A 22,459-nucleotide genomic window follows, 5' to 3' on the forward strand; every position below is an offset into this window, starting at 1 on the left:
ACCGCCATATGAATGAGCAGACCGTGCAAGTCGGTACAAAGAAATAATGGAACAAAAGTACTGAAAAACACCGTAGCTATACAAGCCTGTTTATTTTAGTGTGAAAGCATTGCACAGCAACATGTTTGTTATTAAGTGCACAAATCAATTCTAGGTAAACATCAAAGATATTGACTCAACTTACTACTGTTTACTGCCAGTCTTGTCCAATACATTTTGTGCTCTATAACCTAGTTCTGCATTAAGGCTGAAAACAAGATTCATCAGGAACACAGCCAGCAGTCTCAATCCAGAATACCTTATGAGTAGGGAATTGCTTTGCTGAACTTCAAAGGTTCAATGCACACGCTTTACATTACATTCATTCACTTCTGAGTGCTGGAGTTAGAAATTCGGGACCTACTGTAGGTTCTGTGTCAGGCCACATACAGTAACACATCATTTCATATCCATTCCTCAATTTATGAAGACATGATTCTAATAGTGCATGCTTAGTATTAACCATAACGTCTCCCACATAAAAGACAACGAACGGCTTCACCAAACAGATCTAAAGCATCACATTGCCAATATATTATCATATATTTGTAAGGGAAGCATCTTCCAATTTGCTTGCTTTTTATTTCACCACACAGACATCTGGACAGACATATCTACTGTATCTATCCCTGTGCATTAAAATAAAAGTGACAGTGTCCGAGCATTGCTCCAGAGTCACAGTGTAACCATATATTACATGTATATTGTAAATTGAGGTGCGCAGAATGTGCCCACTTTAGTTAAAATGAGAAATGACAGTCAAGAATGTGACAACAATATCAACAGTTGTCAACTCAGAATGATCCATGAGAAGCCCATTTCACAAAAAAAGATCATGTATTTTAAAATGTACACAACCCAATGCTACTGAACATTTAACACACTCCCTTGCCTTGCAAATTAATATAATCTCTAAGGTATCCTCTAAGCGAATGGTTATTGATTAATTTAGCTTTGTTCTTTACTTCTGTGTAATACTTGGGCTGTGACCCAGAGACATGAAGGCTGTTGCATAATTAAGTAAAGGCTGTGGCATTTCTAAATAATTAAACGTGTACTCCAATTTTCCACATCGATAAATGATGTGTCAACATCCTTGTACTGGGGAGCTGCAAGCCGGAATCATAGATTTCAGACATTAAAACTGTTTTCACAGACCCACTGTCAAGCCTTAAACACGTCCTTGATATAAATAAGTCCTTGATAAATGTTTCATCCTGTCTGCATGAATTATACTGCAGCTGCAAATGCTTCGGACTAGAGAGGTTCAGACCAGCACTTACCACTAAGGAGAGAGGCCTCTTCCAGGACACCACCCCAATCAGACCCGACAGCAGCACCTGGGAATCATCAGAGAATAGGTTGTTACCACCCCATGGGAAGCTGACAATGCAGTAGGAAAGCACAGACAAGACAATGCTGCTAATCAGATCTACAGCATTTGGTCATAGAATACTTACAGAACAGCAGAGGTTTCTCTCAAGATAACCACAAACAGACAGGAGGATGCTGTGACTATGTACACCCACAGGGGCTGCAGGATCCTACAGTATGCCATGACAGCAAAACCCACTGTTAATTAACACTGAGAAGATAACAGGTGCCACACAGAATTAATGTGAACTACAGAAAGCCGAAACAAAGAGCATTTTTTTTTTTAAAGAGTGCACCTGAACGTTGGAATGCTCTTCTGAAGCCCGGTGCAAAAATCGGAACAAATCTTAAGCGGTTAAATTTGGGTGACGATCATGCCTTCATTTCATAAAAATAATGTAATGAAGCTGTGAAGTGCCACATTAAACATTTAGATGCTAATTGAAAACTCTCTCAAGGCAGTTTAAAGGTTCTCTGTTTTGGTTCTGCAACATTAAGACTTCATTTATTTTTCTTCTTGGGAAAACAAATAGTGAACAGCCAAAACAAAGCACGGTGCTTTATGAATGATGGCTTTTTCATATATAACCGCTGACAGCATCAAAATGTTAATCAACTTCACAAGCAGCATCACAGACACCACCAAGAAGAAACCACTCATCTCTCTTCAAAGGGGTATCTTATGTGTAAAACTTCAGCTGCACCTAGAACACCCTAAATATCCTTATGTCAGGCAACTAGAGACAATAAAGTAGTGAAAACATGGTAGCCCCTTGAGGTGCTTCACACATATTATTTCCATAAATGTCACTCATGTCACCACCTTGCAGTCTGCTCTTTTCCAGGTTTTTGAAGCTAAGTAAGAGTGGGCCTGGACAGCACTGGGATGGGAAATCTTCAAGGAAAACCAGATTTGCTCAAGTGGTATTGGTGGACCAGTAGGTTGGTCCCTTCCCTCTCAACTAGAATTTCTAAACAAATGCCCCCATATGATGACCAGGCACAATGTGCTGTAGAAGGTGCTGATTTGTGGTTATGATGTTAATATGAGGTCCAGATTTGATAATTAAAGATTCCACGGCACTGTTCATAGGAGTAGAGATGTTAGCCCCAGTGTCCTGACTAAATTCCTAAACTCTCCAATTGTACAGTCTGCCCCCCCTACAGTTCCCTCTTAACTGATTCATTTCTTCTCTATCCACTGTGTAGTGGGAATATTATGTGTCACCCATGTGGGAGCTGTACTTTAGTGGAGGACAAAGTGGGGCCCCTCCTCTCTGTAAAGGCCTTTGGGACCCTTTAGGATGAAAATGCAAAGAATTATTATTCCTACTACTATTCTACCCCACCAGCACGCCAAAATAAGATCCCTCCCTGTTAAATTCCAAAGCTTGGATTAAGTTAAACTAAAAAAAAACAATCTTTTCCTTTTCTATACTGCTACTGTAGATATTCACCTTTTTTACAGTTGACAATTTTACATTTACTTTCAGAATAGCAGAACAAACACAGCTATGAAAAAACCCATAAAAGGCCACTAGATGAAATAATAAACAGATGTGTTACAAAAATACTCAATAAGTATATAGTAGGGACTGGACATTCGCGAGAGTTCAGTGCAGAGAACTATTGTAAACAACCAAGTAAGCCCTCCCTTACTTGACAATCAAAGTACTAATGCATTGACTTTAAGTTAATTAAAATAACACCGATCAAGTAGAAGAAACAACTGTAATCACAAAGTTCTAGTAATCAGCTATGATACAGTAAATAACATGAGTCCCTCCTCTGCATCCAGTAGATGCCAGCACTCTCTCTCTCTGCCTTTACAGCTAATACCCTGCTCCATGCTTAGCATGCCCCACTGTAATGAAAAGGACAATAAAACTGGCAGTGAGCCTGTAAAGTCATCTCCAGTCTGTAATCCACCACACCGCCGATAACAAACTGGGAGCTGTCGTTAAAATACAAAATCAAGCAAGGAGAGGCTCACTCACAAGCTAGGGTCGTCTCACCATCCTTGTCTTTTTCAAAATGAATTTCTAAGTTGTACTTTACAACCTTCAGCTTGGTTTCATCCTACTTTCCTGTTCTTCCACCCAAGACTGCGTTGGCCAGACCGAATCTCGAATAAGCTAATTTGCAAAAGTTAAACTCACAGATGTCAAGACCCTGCTGTACAAGAAAAACTTTCTGTCTTCCCAAACTAGTAAAATAACACTACATTCACAGTCTACCTTTATTAGCAAGACCTGATTGTTTTGTGTGAGACCTACTGCATCCTGAGCAAAAACTCTTAAATTATCCTAAGTTATGCCTCGTACCACCGACAAACGTCACAAATGTTGGTATGTTTCTCCATAGTATCAAATATTCATAAAACTGTCATGCACTTAAAGGCTTTAATAGACACAATCCTTCTTGTAAAATCCAGGCAACATAAAAAGTATCAGAAACAATGGATCAATGGAATTTCATAGATGAAAAATCTGAAATGAGATCTAAAGAGTTGGGAAAAAGTGAAACCAAAGTTAATTTCATTCCAGTCTGCGGTATCCAAGCCCCTTGTAAACGATGCTTCCAAAATCAGAACATGCCCACGTTTCAGAACATGCCCACTTCAGCTGGAGCTGAAGTTGTTTCAGAGGCGGGAGCTGGTCTGTGCTTGAGCTTTGAAATGCCTGTGTCCATTGCAAGAAGTAAGACAAAATTCCTGTAGTGGCTTAAGTCTGAAGTGGTGCAACAGACATAATTAATTGCTTACACTTATATAGCGCTTTTCTGGACACTCCACTCAAAGCGCTTTACAGGTAATGGGGACTCCCCTCCACCACCACCAATGTGCAGCATCCACCTGGATGATGCGACGGCAGCCATAGTGCGCCAGAACGCTCACCACACATCAGCTATCAGTGGGGAGGAGAGCAGAGTAATGAAGCCAATTCATAGATGGGGATCATTAGGAAGCCATGATTGGTAAGGGCCAATGGGAAATTTGGCCAAGACGCCGGGGTTACACCCCTACTCTTTTCGAGAAACGCCCTGGGATTTTTAATGACCACAGAGAGTCAGGACCTCAGTTTTACATCTCATCCGAAGGACATGAATGATTGGACACAATATTCCTCACACAATTCAAAATACAATATATGAATAGCGCTTTTCAGATACAGGCTGACAAACCACTTGCCGCAATGAGAAGCAAAAAGATTTTTAACCGTATTAAAAAGTAATAGCTTGAGACGCCGGCAAAAGAGGTCAGCGAGGCCTTTCAGAACTAGTCTGGAAAATCACGCCTATGGAGTCACCACTATGCTCGTCACACTATAACCTTGTGATGAGAACAAAGAGCGCACTGTGGTACAAAGCTAAACGAGGCAGCCAACATTTCCAAATGCCACAAACAAAAAGTAAAAATCTGTCCGTCTACCTCTGAATGATGACTATACTCTATTCAAAGGTAGGGAGGATAGATATCTGTGCCCAGGCGATGTCACAGAGAAAGCTTGATTTACAGGATTGCAAGAGCACTTGAATTAATCCTGCCACGTAACTCAGGTTTTCCGGTTCAAAAAAGATAATGGGCCATTTTTTTTCCTCTTTGTTTTTTTCTGAGCCCATGGGGCATTTTTTCCCACAAAGTTACAGAGTGAACCTCCAATTTCTATCGGCTTTCTCATGAATTATTGATTCTGTCTGAGGACGTAGGCTCATGCAGCCTGCTGTATCGCAGCAGCTGTTAAAATGTTCAGGAGAGGGGCGAGCACTCTGGTTTGTGTGGGCCAGGCCCTGTCCATTGAGCCCCATTCCAAACAAGGGCTGCTGAACGCATGGACACTGTCCACCTCCTAGAGCGAATGTCTCCTGTACCCTTGCAGTGCTCCCGTGTATAATGGAAAACCTTCCCGAGATTCTCAGTTTAAACTGATCGCTTTTAAATTTAAAAAACGTATGGCACCAACCATATTGCCTTTTTCTCAAAGATTTTCTGTCACATTTTCTGGCCATTTTAGAAAGTTAATTTTCCACTCAGACTGTTCTCAGATACTCTTAATAAAAAGAAGTCTCAATAAAACAATCATCCTTTTTTTCAATAGAACACAGTAGGTATTCTTTAGGGACGTTTTTTTATGTCTAATGTTTTATTCATTTCATTTGGCTTATACTTTGAAATGGTAAATCCACATTAGGATTCCCAGAGGCTGTTTTGTGCACCTGGAAAACATACGATAATTAGCATGTTGTTAACAACTGATATCGGTGACATTTAGGAGAAGGCAGGACAGAGGTCTAACTCCCCCTAATAGCAAGTAGTAATAGTAGTAGACTGCTGCATTCAGAAGAGCATTTAATAACCTGACAGTCCCAAACGAGAACGGGAGACAGTAGGAGAAATTGACAGGAAGCCTAGTAATGTATTTCAGGCAGACCCCTGCTCTTTCAGTGTCAGTTTCCATTAAGAGCAATGTTATTGTAAATACAATGCATCTCATGGGGGGGCTTATAGCTTTTCACGGTGGAAATTGTCTTTTCTCCATGTCTTTTGAGATGGCTCGAGACACAACTATTAGCAACGCTAGTTTGCCAGGGCGCAGTTATAATGCATCCAACGTCTTTAGTGTTGGCACGCTGGCTCCCCAAGTCTAGATTTACACAGAAAATGAGAAATTAAACACGTCAGAACCCTTGGCCGTAAGGTTCACCAATGAGGGACACATAACTGGTGGCTCATAACAGTTCAAAGGCAGCAGGATACTTGATGCAGGGGCAAAGCAAGTTGCTTTATCCTTTTAGAAGGGGGCACCTACCTACAGCATACTGTACAAATTCTCATGCAGCATCTCATTTGTAATTTCCACTGTAATAAAGGCCGGTTGTCTCCCCGCAGCTAAACTGAACAGACATCTCAGAACTGCATAAGTGTTCCAGCTCTCTTATGACTGCCTGTTTCTCCCCTTCTGTTACTTCTACCCGACTTGCATGCACAGTCCTGATCCTGCAGCAGTTAATGTGGAAAAAAACCACTCTCATTAACCGGAGTGAGTGCCGCACGGCACGCTGATTTATCTCTCCCCTCGGGAATGCATTACAGCGTTTACAGAAACTAGAAATTATACGGGTTTGACTTTCAAAAATCACAAGTATGCTTGAAAAATGGCTCTAAGTGTCGACCACAGTGGAGGCTCACAGCCCCACACGGGGCTCCAAAAAAGCTCCATATCCATTCAAATCAATCACGCGTCTTTGGAATGAAGGAACTCTGCTCACCCCACATCAATTTATCAAAGCACCTCCACTTTTTTCCGCAATTGCTGCCACCAGGCTCTCGAAATGAGCATCTGAACGCTGAAGCGGGGACTTAGTGCAGCATTTGGTTTCCCGAACGTAAAAGCGCCACCGCTCAGCATGGGGCCTTGCGGTTAAAACAGGCCGGAAAACTGGCAGCTCCCCGGCGTGTGAAATTAAGGTCCCGCGCTGCAGTGGTTATTAAATTGGCCACTCCCGCCGCCGCTGATGGCTGCTCTCTCCTCTCCCGCCTTCGACACGACATGGTAATGTCAGCCGCCCACGTCAGTCAGTGAGAGGTATGACTGAAGGCTGTGTTCAGCCCGCGTGTGCTCCTGTCCTGCACCCTCACCCCCAGTCGACTGAAGCCTCCTCTCAAATAGGCCTTTGCATTACCACTGACAGGAGACTCACAAGATTCCTGGTAGTAATATTAATCATTTCCTAGACATGCCACATCCTCTTTCTCCTTGAGACCTCTTACACTCACACTTCAAACCATTTTGGGGGGTTTAAATGTACAGCATGTAACACAGCACTCCTAAACACCCAGCGCGTGTACAGTAAGTATCTGATCAGGCAGAAATAAAGTTAAAAAGTTAAATTTGAAATATGCAAATTACAAGGTGAAAAACAATGCTTTCAGTTGTATCAGGGGTCTGTGTGGCAACAGGGGCCGATCTCCCAAGATCCAGGTCAGAGCCCATTCAAGACCTTCGCCACTATGGGACATGGCTTTCTGCTGTTCCTATTCTGCTGTGACCCAAGCTATTTCTTGCTGTACAGGAGCAGTGCATTGTAATTAACAGAGTGGACCCCTGCTTAGTTGACCAGGTACTGCCTGGGGCAGCGGAAAGCACACAGAACTGTGCCTATTGGTGTCTATGAATGCTGTTGGCCATTGGGGGGGGAAAACCAGAATGAAAAGATTAGTTCTCCTGCCTCATAAGCAGACTCAGCTATGAAATCCTTTTTAATTAAAATGAGCAATGCTCACACTGGGTCATGGCCACAGAGGTGAACCAGGATCAACACAGTTCTCACATTCTGGGTCTTTGGCAATGCTGAATTAAATCACTTTTATTTGTTAATGATTAAATCAGCATAAAGAGCATGTTGAATAAACAGTAACCTTATGAATATAACCTAAAGATACAGAATATCTACAGAAATATCCCAATTACCTTAGAAAACAATATGTTTATATAAAGAATTGGGACATTTATATATTGAATATATAATAGTTATTTTCATAAGATTGTGCATGCTGGGATACCCATGTACTGTAATAGACAGATCTCAACAGAACAGCTAAAAATTGACACGTGAACTCCCTCATGTAAAAATACCGTATTCTGCACACAGCATTTCTTTGGTGGCACAAGTGTGATCCATAAAAGCATACAATAACATATTATAACAGCTCACGTCTGTGCAGTGCAAAGCTTTAGACATTAGGCACTGCAGTCTTACAGGAAACACTAGAAAGCAAGTCAGGTCTTCACCACTGTACCAAAGATGTCCATACAGTACATCTTCACAAATACCACAACACTGACAGGGGTATCAAATGCAAAATGTATACAACACATCTTACTTTTCTGTTGCGATAAAGCATCTGTTATTTTAAACAAGGATTTAAATCAAGGTGCTCCACACATCAGCCAAGGCAGAGGGATTGTAGCAACCAAGGTTTCCCTGGCAACCAGTAGCTGCCAGTTCTGAGGATACATAATGATTTTCCCGTTTCCCAGCCCCCCAAGGACGGCCACTTGCACCTCCTTGCTGTGAACGGCGCAGCCTCACAGCACCCGAGCAGGTACAGATGCTGCAGGCCTGCCCCAGAGCCCTGGCGCTGTGCAGATCTGCGCAGCTGGAGCCCCACCGTCTGCCCTCAATGCAGGGCCATCAGTCTGAGAGAACAGGTAGGCCTCCCGTCTCTGCAAATTTATTTACTCAGCCATAAAGAAACAATCCGTATTTTTTTTTGCTGACGTGGTCGTCAATTTTTACTACAAGAAGATTATGGGCTAATGCATTTTATCAAGTAGCTTTACTGTTTATTTTGGACCCTGAAGTTATTACTTTTGGAGGGAGATACTAGGGTGAGGCCACGCCAGACTGCACACTGGTCACAACACATGTCCATACTGAATAAAAACGAACCACAGGAAACTGTTCATCAGTTTTATGGTTTGTAGAGCTGTATTACAGGAAACTCATTCCACTCCATTGCTTTAAAACAACAAGGTAGCTACAGACCCCCTTATTCTCACTTTTCAATAAAATACGGGCTTTTTATTCAGAATAACTCTTTAGCCATGAGTTGCAGCTTTGAGAAGGTTAGTGCTTTAACCTTACAAATAACAGCATAGAGCAACCTCTTATCTCCTCACATTGCAAGCCTTAAATATAACCCTCAGAGTACAAAATAAGACAATATGTGACATACTGTAGAGCAAAATGAATAAGCAGGGTATTCAATCTACTTCAATCCAATTGCAGAAACACTGTCAAGCAGATTCATCTTCTGTCTTACTTAAATTGCATGCCTAGCTATGAAAATTGCTGTCAATGGTAGCTCAGCAACAATAGGTGACGCAATGCTAGACATCTCCAACTGCTTTGTTATGAACATGCAGAGCAGAAATCTGGGCGTCAGATCGCCACAGTGCATTCAGACATTCATTCTAGCTAAGCCTTACCTACTGTACAGCACAGCTCTGAGCATGCACAGTGGGGTACTTGTTTACATGCCAAAGCTGGAAAATGTGACTACAGTAACTTCCACATCCATGAAATCCACATACTGTGAACTGTGATTAGAAGCTTTAAAGTGAAAGACTTTTTGTCAGGGAAAGCAAAAACATTGTGGTTGCAAAATTAGCCCTTTCTCCAGCACCGTAAAGCCACCATGGCAAACACAGGTAACCTCTCCGATACATGGCAAAAAGAAAAACACTTGAGAGCAGATTCTGATTTTGAGTCAGAGATCAAACCTGAACACTGAATAACAACACAACTGGGTGCGATCGCAGACGTCAACTGAGGGCCATTTACTGCATTTGAGTTTCTGAGAGTAAAACAGCCAAATTTGCTCACTGAACAGAGAGATGGGTGTGACAATAAACAACAATCAATGTATTTCTGAGGCTCAGAGATCTCAGAGCTCTGCTCTTGAGTCATTATAGCACAGCTCATCTTACACAGATTTTATGCTAATGACAAGACCTGTGTTAGAAAATGTATATTAAACAACCCAAAGGGACTGGGGAAATCCATTTATCAGCAAAACAAATGGTAATAAAAAGACATTTATGCAGCATTTAATCACTTATCCTGTTTCAAAGGTAAAGAAGTGGGTATACAGAGCCACAAAGGAAATGTGCTGAGTGGAATTCAGTTCCTTCCGTCTCAGTCTTCGCTCAGTGTGGGTAGTGTTTCCACAAGACTCAGGGCTCCATGTACATGTGAATGAGGTATGAGCTGGGGTATGCGAAAAGACAAATTCCTAATGCAAGAAAATGTATAGGGCTAATAAAGTGATCTGATCTGAGGCTGCACAGCAGAAACAGCAGGCCTTAGAAATGAAGTCAGACCCAGTCTCACAGCCACGAAGGCCTGGGCTAAGACTGATCTGTAGCTGATCTGAAGAACAGGTTTAGTTTTAAGATAAGAACACAAATAAGATGAGACTTATGTCTGCTTAATGTCCGCTGGCGCCCCCCCAATACCAGGGCACCTCCATTTCCTGACAGGCAGAGTTCGTTACAGCTACACAGCAAAGTTTAAAAATTTGGGCTTTCATTTCACCTATTCCCCCTCTTCCTCAGCCTCACCCTTTTTGTCATCCCTTCCTGCACCAGTCACCTTTGAGCTGCTGTCGGCAGAACTACAGAAGTGTGTCCTGAAACGACACACATAGGGCACCCTGGGACTACGCACCCTGGGACCCTGGGACTACGCACTGGCACCAGGGGGGTTCTGCTTCAGGCGAATCCAGGTGGAAGTGCTGCGCCAGCTTCAATATGACCGGCACGCGTTCAACCAAACCCAGGGGCAAGGTCTTTAAACAAAATAATGTTGAATCCCACTCTTGTTGTGTAAATTTGCTTGTGTCACTGCACAGTTGTCTAAGAGCGCTCTATCCAGTTCAAGTGCACTCTTGTCTTCCAGCAGCACTGGTCGTTCAGGAGCAGGAAATGACACCACAAGCTGTTTGCACATCTAGGAATCCCAGAAGCAAACTCATTCACCTTAATGAGGATCACACAGGTACAGTATGTGAGTTTGACAAAAGAGGCGCTTGGGAGGTTAAAAACAGGGTCCGTTTTGTTATTGTATTACATGCCAGCAGCTATATCACCCTGCAACTCACAACTGATAGATAGATAGATACTTTATTGATCCCGTGAGGGAAATTGCAGTGCAACAGCAGCTTAACACACACAACACAGCCACAGTGTAACGAATTATATAATAATGGTACAATACATACAATACAATACAATACAAGGTTACTCACAGTCCGGATGCACAAGAACAAACTAGAACAGAACAGTACACAGAACACAGAGTAACTATAGATATAAATATAAATATAAATATAAATGTATTGCACAGGTCCCTGGCATATATTGCACAAAAAGTGGTTGTAAACGGGAAAAAGAAAAAGAAAAAGAAAGAGAACATATGTAGCAGTAGATGTGTAGATGCGTTTAGTCCAGAAACAGGTCACTGTCGATGTTGCCTCTGCCAAGACGCAAGGTGGATGCATTGTACAGTCTTATGGCAGACGGCAAGAATGACCTTCTGTAGCGCTCCCTGTCGCACCGTGGATGAATCAGTCTATTGCTGAACGTGCTCTTCATTCCTGCAAGCCTGTCATAGAGGGGATGGGAGAAGTTGTCCATGATGGCCTCTAGTTTGGACATCATTCTCCTCTCAGCCACTACCTCCAAGGAGTCCAGGTCAAACCCAATGACAGAGCTTGCTCTCCTGATGAGCTTGTTCAGCCTTTTGGAATCTACTGCTCTAATCCCAGAGCCCCAGCACACCACTGCGTAGAAAATGGCACTCGCTACCACCGACTGATAGAACATGTGTAGCATCTTACTACACACATCGAAGGACCTGAGCCTCCTCAAGAAGTAGAGTCGGCTCTGTCCCTTCTTATAGATGGCCTCGATGTTCTTAGACCATTCCAGTCTATCGTCGATGTGCACACCCAGGTACTTGTACGAGTCCACCATCTCCACGCCACTCCCATGGATGTAGACAGGAGTAGGTTTGACCTTTTTCCTCCTGAAATCTACCACCAGTTGATTTCAGGAGGCAACTGGCAACCCACTGAAGTTAAGCAGGTGTGAGCCTGGTCAGTACCTGGATGGGAGACCTCCTGGGAAAAACTACGGTTGCTGCTGGAAGAGGTGTTAGTGGGGCCAGCAGGGGGCACTCACCCTGCGGTCCATGTGGGTCCTAATGCCCCAGTATAGTGACGGGGAGACTTTACTGTAAAAAGGCGCTGTCCTTCAGATGACATGTAAAACTGAGATCCTGACTCTCTGTGGTCATTAAAAATCCCAGGGTGTTTCTCGAAAAGAGTAGGGGTGTAACCCCAGCATCCTGGCCAAATTTCCCATTGGCCCTTACCAATCATGGCCTCCTAATAATCCCCATCTATGAACTGGCTTCATCACTCTGTTCTCCTCCCCACTGATAGCTGATGTGTGGTGAGCGTTCTGGCGCACTATGGCTGCCGTCGCATCATCCAGGTGGGGCTGCACACTGGTGGTGGTGGAGGGGAGACCCCATAACCTGTAAAGCGCTTTGAGTTGAGTGTCCAGAAAAGCACTACATAAGTGTAAGCAATTTTTATTAGTATTACAATTAGATTAATTAAACTAAATTCTTAAAATATTCTTCAATTTTGTTGCTGGTAAGTGGCTTTTTCAACATTGTTTAATGAACAATCATTCAGAACACAAAATGAAGATGGGAACAAATTCAGGAGCCTCAGTAAACTGTCAACAGAAGTGGATGATGACGCAGCATTGATTAAAACCTTTGAAAAACAGAAAAGCTTCTCATCCTAATCATCTATACTGGATAAAAGACCAGTGTGTCAGCAGGCCAATATTCTACATGCACATAAACCCAAACAAACCATCTCTTAATCTGCTTTAATACCCATCTGTACTTATCACTGACCTGCTGCATGAAATTACTAATGTAATGTTACTTGAAGACAGCTTAGGGAGACCTCTAATAAGATTCCACTGTCTGTCTTCTCCAATAATTGCAGGCAGGAGAACCAGGATTGCATTAGATAATGAAAACCAGCCAATGGCGTTTTCAATTACTACTACAGTCTCTCAGAGACCGAAATCAAATATTTCATTTCCATATTGGAATGCAATGAAATTTCTCAGAATCAGCACATCCTCAGCACTTCAGTTACAATGGTAGCTCCTGGAAAGCTTTCACCATTCAGAAAAGGGTTTTTTCCACTCAATGCAGAGAAAATCATGACTATCAAATGTATCGTTTCTGTGTCACATAAAATTACAGTTAGGACCTCTACTTGCAGCAGAAAAATGCAGAGGCTGTAATCTTGATTAAATGTGTCAGTACATGAACCATAAAGTCATGAGCTATATATGGTCAATTATAACTGTATGGTAAAAATCCTCAGGCTTTTGACCTCACCACATGTGATCTGATCTTTAGCCACATAACAGAGGTGTAGAACAAGGAAAGGCCAGCTGACCCACTGAGACTTCTTTATTCTCTAATAACCTCTAACTACATGTCCCTTAACACAAACTAATCTGTTCTGAAAGGACCTCAAGGTATGAGTGCTGGGATAAAGGCAGATTACATGCACATCTGCTGGCATGCACTGCACTGCCAATCACCTCCCCTACTAACACTGAAGTAGAGAGCAAATGCTAAGACAGGAAAATTCACTGAGAAATATCCGTTTACTGCAAACACATTGAGCTCTCTCTGCAGAACCCCAAACAAATCTTGCTCTTGCATTTCTCTGTTAAAAAAAAACTGAAAAAGCATTTTACAAAATTACATCACTGTTTTTGCATCCAAAAACAAGGCTTTGGTCTAAATTTCAAATATTCAGACCGGATCATGTGGCAATCACAGTCATTACCAGCCATATGCCATCTGTCATGCATCTGCAACAGACAGTGAATGAGGGGATTTGGTATTTGTTTTTTTCCCCCCTCTTAGTCAGGCTAAGGGCTGCTGTCTCATTCTCATTTCCATCTCTGGGGTAATGAAGACAAACTGAGGAGAGCACCATCTTTGAACGGCGAGGCATCGCAACACATGGCGAGCTGCTCACAGAGACAAACACCTGGGCTCCGTCCTGATCTGTCGTCCACTGGGACTTTCACAGGCAATCTGCTAGTACCCTCACATGCAGTGTGCTCATTGTTGTCCAGTGCGGTCATGGCACAAATCACAGGGAACACAGGTGACTGAGCGCTGCCCCACAAACAGGGCACTTGATGGTGACAACACAGCACAGATGGGTTCTCTGCTGCTTTAGGAAAATTGAAAACAAAAGGAGAATTAATTATTCCTAAAAAAAAACTAAATTTATCCTGTCATTGTAACTGACTTACAAAGAAGTCATAGATTTCTAGAAGTCCTCAAATCTAGATTTGAAGAGCTGTTATTTTTCTGAAAAGACTTTTCTTAACCCGAAAAATTAGAAACCAGAAGGGTTACACTGGTTTACAACACTGCTATGATGCCTCATATTGTCCGGAAAATGTGTTGGTGATTTACTCTATCAGAACAGCCCATTTCACAGCAGTAGTAAAAAATCTGTGGTTCGGAAAATTGAGATTGGTGGAGACCGTAGCTTAGATTGGCAAACGCTCTGAAAGGAGAGCAGGATGATGAAATTCAATTACTGACAACATTCTTCCTGCAAATTCACATTACACAAACAGTCTGGTGACATCCAAACGACATCTTGGAAACCTGCCATTACATACTTACCTACACACGGCAATTCCCAGCCTGGGTATTTATCATTCAAGAGCAATACTTGCTGCGAGATTAAAAAGAGATGGAAACATTAGATTTAGCAGGAAACTGTCGTTCTTCCAATAAATTAATTCAGACATTTGCTTTTAAAAACTGCAGAAATGGAAATCAGTGTTTGCCTTTATTTTACTCCTTTTTCGGGGCTTAAAAATACAAAATTTAAGGAACAATTTAAAAACAAAACAGAGGAGCCATGACTACATATCAATATTAGTATTCTGCAGTGATAATAACATAGGTTGAGATCAATTCACTGGCATTACACCTCTTTTAAGAGCTAGGTTCAAATCCAGTCTAGTCAGGTCAGAAATGAGTTTAATGGGATCAACGTAGCTTTGTCAGCTTGCTAGTTTGAGTCTGTTATGTTTATTCAGAACTGACTGATGAACAGAGTAGAACTGGGATTGATAAAGTTTCTGTTTCCTGTATTAAATCCTGTTAGCACTATATCTTAAGTTTCGCAATACTATCAGATGGAGTAGGTTTCAAGGAAAAGAGAACAATTTCCGCATTGGAAACTACTCAGTGCAATAGTGTAACATCAGAATCGATCGTTATGGAAAATGTCAAATTAAGGATACAAGGTCTACATTTACATAGCAACCAGATTACTGAAAATAAGAGCCAGTAAAAGCAAATCCAAACAACACACTCAAAATATCAGTTAAAAATGTACTCACTTTCTTAAACAGAGGAGACTGTTGTCACAATGTAATTAAATGCTCAATACAAAAGACTTCAAATGGATGTGTATTTTTTAACAAAACATTTCAACAGCACATTGAACCAAAGATACTACATAGTCTGAATTCCATTCCTACAGTATGTGTCTCTCTAAACCAGTTAAGATACTGCATTAAACTGAAAGAGTTTTGATATTTATGATCTTCAAGGAAACAGCACTGGTGCACTGAAGTATCTCTTGCAGGGCTGGCTTCTGCATGCCCTTCACAATAAAAGTGGCTCAGAGGACAAATAATATTTGATTAAAATGACAGGCTGTGTAAAGCCAAAACAACAAAATCAATTGACAGGAAGAGATTATCATATATACAGAAAGGAGGACTATTTTCCTCTTGAAATGCCGTGATATCAGAGCATCAGAGCCTCATTACGAAGCACCGACAGAAATGGAAAGCTACAGAAAAGTAAGGAGAAAATGTCCCGACTGCCAACTCTTTCAAAGCCCCATTTAACAAAGTGCTAAAAATAGCACAATCAATCAACATGGCTCTCACAGGGGACCTCAAAATGAGTTAGTGCTGCTGTTCCTTGTAAGCAAACATTGCAATTAGGACCGAAAGCAGCCAGAAAGCTATTATTTGATATCCAGACCTACAGTAGTGGCCCTTGATTATCGCTCATTTTTAAGGTCTGTTAATTCAAATGGCAAACTGGGAATGGCTTCGTTATTACAGTCATTGCTCTCATTGAAGAAAAACATTAAACTGTAGCAGAAAACGGAAACGTTTCGATGAGCTTGTTATCATTAGACAGTGTAATAGGCTCTTTTTTACATCTCTGAAGCAGTGGTTAACTGGAAAAGGAAGAATAATGCCATTTTTTGAAGAAAGTGATTTCTGCAGTGCCATTATTTAGCTGTCCCTGCTTTGTTACATCTTCTTATTAGTATTCTGAATAAGAGCAAAAAGGGTAAGGACACAAGGTAGAGAGAGGGAGATACTTATACAGTATCCAGATCATGATAATGACTGTGCCCCCCCGCCACCCAACCCCCAACACCCAGGCAGTCAGGAACAGGCAGCTGAAGATGAAAGGCAACCATCTGACCCTTTTTCCCCAACATGAAAAGAAGTTCACCTTCCCATATCTGCTCATTTTCACAACATCAAGGCGTGCTCATACACACGACGAACCACGATTACAAGAAGACACAGAATAAAAAGCAGGAAGCGCTAAGGCACATTTTTATTTACTGTATGTACTGTATTACTCCTTGTTTGCACTGAGAGCTGACCACATAAGATGAATGACCAATGCCAAATCCTTTCCACTAATCAGCAATGTACAGCATTAGCCAAACGCTAAATTTACATCAACAGTGACTGACTAGGCTTTCGCTGTATGGTACAGTATACGGAACATGGTCTGTCGGAAGGAAGCAGCATAACCAGTGCTTGTACATCTCTAGGTGTTGGGGCACAATGTGAAATGGAGAAAGTGTAAGTACAAAGGGCAACCGAGGTAACGAAGCCCTCAGCTGTGACATGAGCACAAGGTTTAATATTAATGTAACGCACTTTCAAGACACCACTGTTGATAGCATGCTAACAGTATGACTTGAAAAAAAATTAATTTAGTCATTTCAAATATTTGGCAGCACAGTGCCGCAGTGGTCAGCATTCCTGCCTTGCGGTGAAGGCGCCCTGGGTTCAGTTTCTGGGGTGCTGTCTGTGTGGAGTCTGTGTGTTCCCCCTGTCTTCGCACCGGTTTCCTCCAGGTGCTCCGGTTTCTTTCCACAAATCCAAGTACACATCAAGAGTCAATGCTGAGAAGGACGCTGCCAGCTCAAAAACACTGTCCAGGTTTAATGAATTATGTAAAAAAAAACAGCCCACCCATCCCATTAAGAGGCATAAACAAAAAGACATTGTATTTCTCCCCCCTTTTTAAAAAAAACATTCATGTTAAATTTTTACTTTTTCTCACAGTCATTTTATTTGCATTTTACGAAGATGTTGACTTTTTATTTCAATAAAATGTTTTGTCAAGTATTTCTACTATTTTGATCGAGCTTTGTTTTTGTTTTGGTTTTGAGAATGACTAAAATAATACAAAACGGATCACTTTGTTTTTCATTTTGACCTATCATTTCCGTTTCAAATTTATAATCTTTTGTAAAATATCGCACTGCCATAGAACTTATTTTTGACACAGGGGAGGCGTGTTGGAAAATTTGACAGGTCAAGGGAGGCACAGACCCAAAAAGTGGGAACTCCTGGTCTATAGGGTTTTAGAATATGACTGTATGATCTCCCACTAACCTATACTGTATGTGCAACACAGCTCAGTGCAGCGATCTTCCACTAACCCATAATGTACTGTATACAGTATATAACAGAGCTCAATGTAGTAAGCTCCCATTAGCCCATACTGTACTGCATATACAGTATAACAGTGCTCAGTAGAGTGATCTCCCATTAGCCCATACTGTACTGTATATATAACAGAGCTCAGTGTAGTGATCTCCCATTAGCCCATACTGTACTGTATATATAACAGTGCTCAGTAGAGTGATCTCCCATTAGCCCATACTGTACTGTATATATAACAGAGCTCAGTGCAGTGATCTCCCATTAGCCCATACTGTACTGTACTGTATATACTGTATAACAGAGCTCAGTGCAGTGATCTTAATCCCATATCACTCCTATCCAGGTCCTGTTGAACTGCAGCAAAGCCTAAGGCTCTGTCTCCTGTTGCATCTCTTTACACTTCAAGGTGATTTTACAAGGCGTTCACACATAATGTAAGCTCTGGCACAAATTAAGAACAGGGCATAACAGTGGAGTTATTTTCTGGAAGCTCAATATCCTTTTTTTTGTTTTTTAATTTATTTTGGCTAAAAGAAAACTTCAGGTCATGTCGCACATAAAGTGACCTTCACTGATAGACATAGGGCTCTTGATTAGATGGCAAACTGTTCATAAAAGTCAACAAGAACAAGTGCAGAGCACAGCTAAACAGCTTCAATATTAAATATTATATTAAAATTGTGATACGATTTTCTGTGTACTGTTCTGTTCTAGTTTGTTCTTGTGCGTCCGGACTGTGAGTAACTCTTGTATTGTATTGTATGTATTGTACTATTATTATATAATTCGTTACACTGTGGCTGTGTTGTGTGTGTTAAGCTGCTGTTGCACTGCAATTTCCCTCACGGGATCAATAAAGTATCTATCTATCTATCTATCTATCTATCTATCTATCTAAAGGTCACAGATGAATAAAACGGAACCTGACATGCAAAAATTGTTTTTTTTTAATGCATACACATTTTTCTGATGTGCACCTGAATAAACATGTTTTGCAAAGCTCAGACTTTGCTCTTCTGTTTTGTGTTTTATTCAGATTCAGCACGGTTGCAAGAATAAAGAGGATCCTTTGTTCTCTGGCATTTCAGGCGCAGTAGTTCAGGAGTGAATGCTGCCGAGTAATTTTCTCACTTACACATCACCCTGCCTGCAGAGAAGGTGCCCAGGCAGTGCCCATAACTAGTGAATTGAAAGGAAGTGACAGGCTCTGCAGTGAAGAAAGGCAGGAGTGGGCTTCTCATTGCCAGCTGCGAGTTCATCTGCATTTCAGCTAAAGCATCACCAGTTTAAAAAATATACAACAGCAGCTGAAAAAAGAAAAAAATGGCAACACTAATACAAAGTCCTAATTACTCATCTGTCAGAGGTACACAGCACACTACCAGACTGAAATTGATGATCATCTCCTTGCTCTGGCTATAGTCTATGACTGTAATAAGATGTTGGATCCATTATATTAAAGCCAAGTAAAAAAACACAATTAACTATCCAATAGGTTCTGGTTACCTTGCAACAGAGAACAGTAGTTCAAGAGCTGGACACAAAGCTGAGAAACTGCAGGTTTGTCTCCCCCCAACAGGCCCGAGTTGTCCAGTTTTACAGAACCGAGCTGTGAGCTGACGGGCCATGAGGCACATGTTCAGGCTATGACCTCATCGCTTTATTTCCAGACAGTAAAAACTGTATGTGGAGCATTTGCCCACTTATAGAAATGCATAACGTTTTTAAAACTAATTTAAAAGACATCTAGCTTATTCTTATAAAATCAGCTGCGGGTTTCATGACAATCTTAGCTCTGATATAAAGGTACTTGCATCTTGTTAACAGGGTAACTTTAAGTAAAACATGGCAACAGTGTATTTTTAAGCTAACAACTTCAGAACAGTGTCTGATAATATACAGAAGAACTCTGATATAGTATTTTCTACAGTATACTTCCCCATTCATTTTTTTACATTACATAAAAAAAGAATCGTGCTTTATCGTGCGCAACAGTGAAATGAGTTTTTTTAAGGTTTTAATATTCCAGCTGTACTGGATGGGAAATCTCGAGTATATTTCGAAAGGAACTTGACAAGTGAACATTCAGGGCTCTGGTTTAGAAATCTGATGGGTCTCTGGTAGCCTGGCCTGGTGTGTTCCTGCACGAGGCTCTTCTCAGGTGGTCTGTGGCAGAGAAGCTCAAACACACAGCTGTAACTACAGTGAGAGTCGCCTTCTTCATCACGGTGAATACGTAAACTACGCAATCTACACAGGTGCGACAGAGCTGTCTCTTCCAGTTAAAAAACTGTGAGAACTCTCCAATTAAGCTTCATGTGAGATTCAGACCCTTGGAAATAAAAAAATAAGGAGAATAATAGTCACTTCAGGTGGACTTTCCTCTCGCCTTATTCCAGAACATGTGGTGAAATCTACAACATTTAATCAAAACTGACCCATTTCAGTTCTGAAAGAGAAGAATGATTTAACAGTTTTATCATGTAAAATTCATAGTAAAAACAATTTGTTGGTATTAAGTTGTGAAATGTTGCTCAATTATATCACTCTACCTGCTGTAGTTTTTAACTTGAAATTGTGAGGCGTTATGTATGGTACATATTATATATTGATTTTTTATGGAAGATACACTCTAGAATTCTAAGGCACTGAATACAGGCACTGGTGAAGCAAACAGAAATGTTAGTATACTGGCACAATATATACAGTACAAAAGCTAGCTCCACTGAAGAAGATGTAAGCAGTACTGCCTAACAGTAACTTCATGTATAATTCTCCTCATGCAGTCACGTGGCTACCGGTGTTGATATAACACTAATCTGAAGTGAGACGAAGGAGATGGAAAACAAAAAATACATTTTATCTGATGGCCATTTATGGATACATTCTGAGACACAGCATGTGTATTCTTTAGTTAATATTTATGGCATGTTTATAACCAAATCCTTTATACTGTAACTCTTCCTTGTAGGAATAGGTCCCAAATGGTCACAAGATCATTTTTTTCAACCCACTGAGGATAACTTCAGCCCGTAAAGATGGTATCAGTCTAACCTGTGTACAGCACAATATCTCACCCCTCTGAAAAGCCAACTAAATTAATAACTTATGTTCAAGTTCTGCTACAGTTTTTCAAAGGCCTTCAAGGGCCACACAAGGCTTTCTCAACGGAGCACAAATGCACCCAGGATCAATACAAAGTATGGATTCCACCCATCAGAAAGCTGTATGCACACAAAATGTGCTGCTCAGAAAAGAATTCTGGGAAAAAGCAACCCTTGATAATCTTTCAAGGCTATGACTCCTCACAGTCCATAACAATTCAAGACCAGTGACGTGGAGATGTGGACGAACTTGCAGAATGGAACTTTTCCACTTTCGAAACTGTTCCAGCCCGTTAAAGATATATGAACCATCTTGTTCTCAAAGACAAAATGGTCAATAAAATGAGAAAATAAATAAAATTACCATGTTTTTTTTATTTCTTTCTTGCATATATTTGTTTATAACTAATGTTTTCAAGTCAAAACGCTTTTTACTCTGAAATGAAACAAAACAGAGAAGAGACCTAGCAAACGAGCAACCTCTAATTACTCACAACTGGGTTCTTATAATGGTACAGCCTAATTACAGCTTTCATAATTATAGGTACCTGTTCCGAAATGAAAAGCTTTGGATTTCAAAAACAATCTTCCCAGTGTCTGAGTTACTAAGAACTGCAAAAACAAAAGTCTCCACTCGGATACCAGGCACTGCCAAACATGGAGTGCACGAAGTATAATTTTCAGCGCTTAGCTCCTTCCATGAATCCTAGGTGAAATTTTGCGGCTATACAGTATTTTTGCTTAAATGAAAGAAGACAGTAATGTCTTCCTTGCCTAATGCTTTACTTATCAAAAGACTGCTATTACTTGTAGCCACAGGCAGAGATTTGCTGAAAAACCACTTAAAAGGTGATTTTCTTATTAGGCTAGGGCTCAGGTACATTCAGGGGGCACTGAAATGATTATTTTTTAAACTACCGCGTTACTGTTTAAATCATGAAAGCTCTATTCATTGTAAGAATTTGGGGATTTTTCATTCCTGACGCTGTCTTATAATGGGTAGGGTCATGGCCACATTCTTAGAAAAAGCTCAACAAATAGAAACAACAGCTATATGAATACTCACTAAATTTTAACAATGAATAGGGCTTTCAAAAAAGGACAGTGTCATTCTTTAAACGTTTCTCTAACAGATTTCTTCCAACAACTGGGCTCTGGCTTTCTCGTGGAGACCAGCAGTATAGTAATTCAACAATGCCACTCGTTTAAAATGTTATTTACTGAGAGTGAAAAACCATTGACACATTAGAGTTGAGCTTGACTTGTAAACTTGAAAGTAGGATTGCTGCTTTGGGGGATTAAGAAGGCAAGTTACTGTATGTTAGAACGATAAAACCTTTTTTTTTTCACCTCATGTCCAAAAGCTGCTTCATAGAGTACGCACAACAGTACACTTCTCCGTTAAAATGCACGGACTCTTCGGAGCCACAAGCCTGCTCCTTATCACAGGGCTGCACACAGTGACCATGAACTTTGCGGGTTGTGAGCGTCGGGCCCAGGCAGACGGCCGCAGGTCTAGACAGA

General features: G+C 41.1%; 1 protein-coding gene across 1 annotated transcript in view; it reads right to left on the bottom strand.

Annotated features, from left to right (window-relative positions):
- entrep2 (endosomal transmembrane epsin interactor 2) overlaps positions 1-22,459 on the bottom strand; it is a 145,313-nt gene that overhangs the window by 77,808 nt on the left and 45,046 nt on the right. The window contains exon 2 of the mRNA XM_088920057.1: positions 1,323-1,379. Within this exon, the coding sequence (XP_088776183.1) occupies positions 1,323-1,379 (57 nt within the window). The remainder of the gene's footprint in view (positions 1-1,322; positions 1,380-22,459) is intronic.

This window comes from Atractosteus spatula, chromosome 7 (genome assembly GCF_055471065.1).
Source record: "Atractosteus spatula isolate fAtrSpa1 chromosome 7, fAtrSpa1.hap1, whole genome shotgun sequence".
In the NCBI taxonomy this organism is placed as follows: domain Eukaryota; kingdom Metazoa; phylum Chordata; class Actinopteri; order Semionotiformes; family Lepisosteidae; genus Atractosteus; species Atractosteus spatula.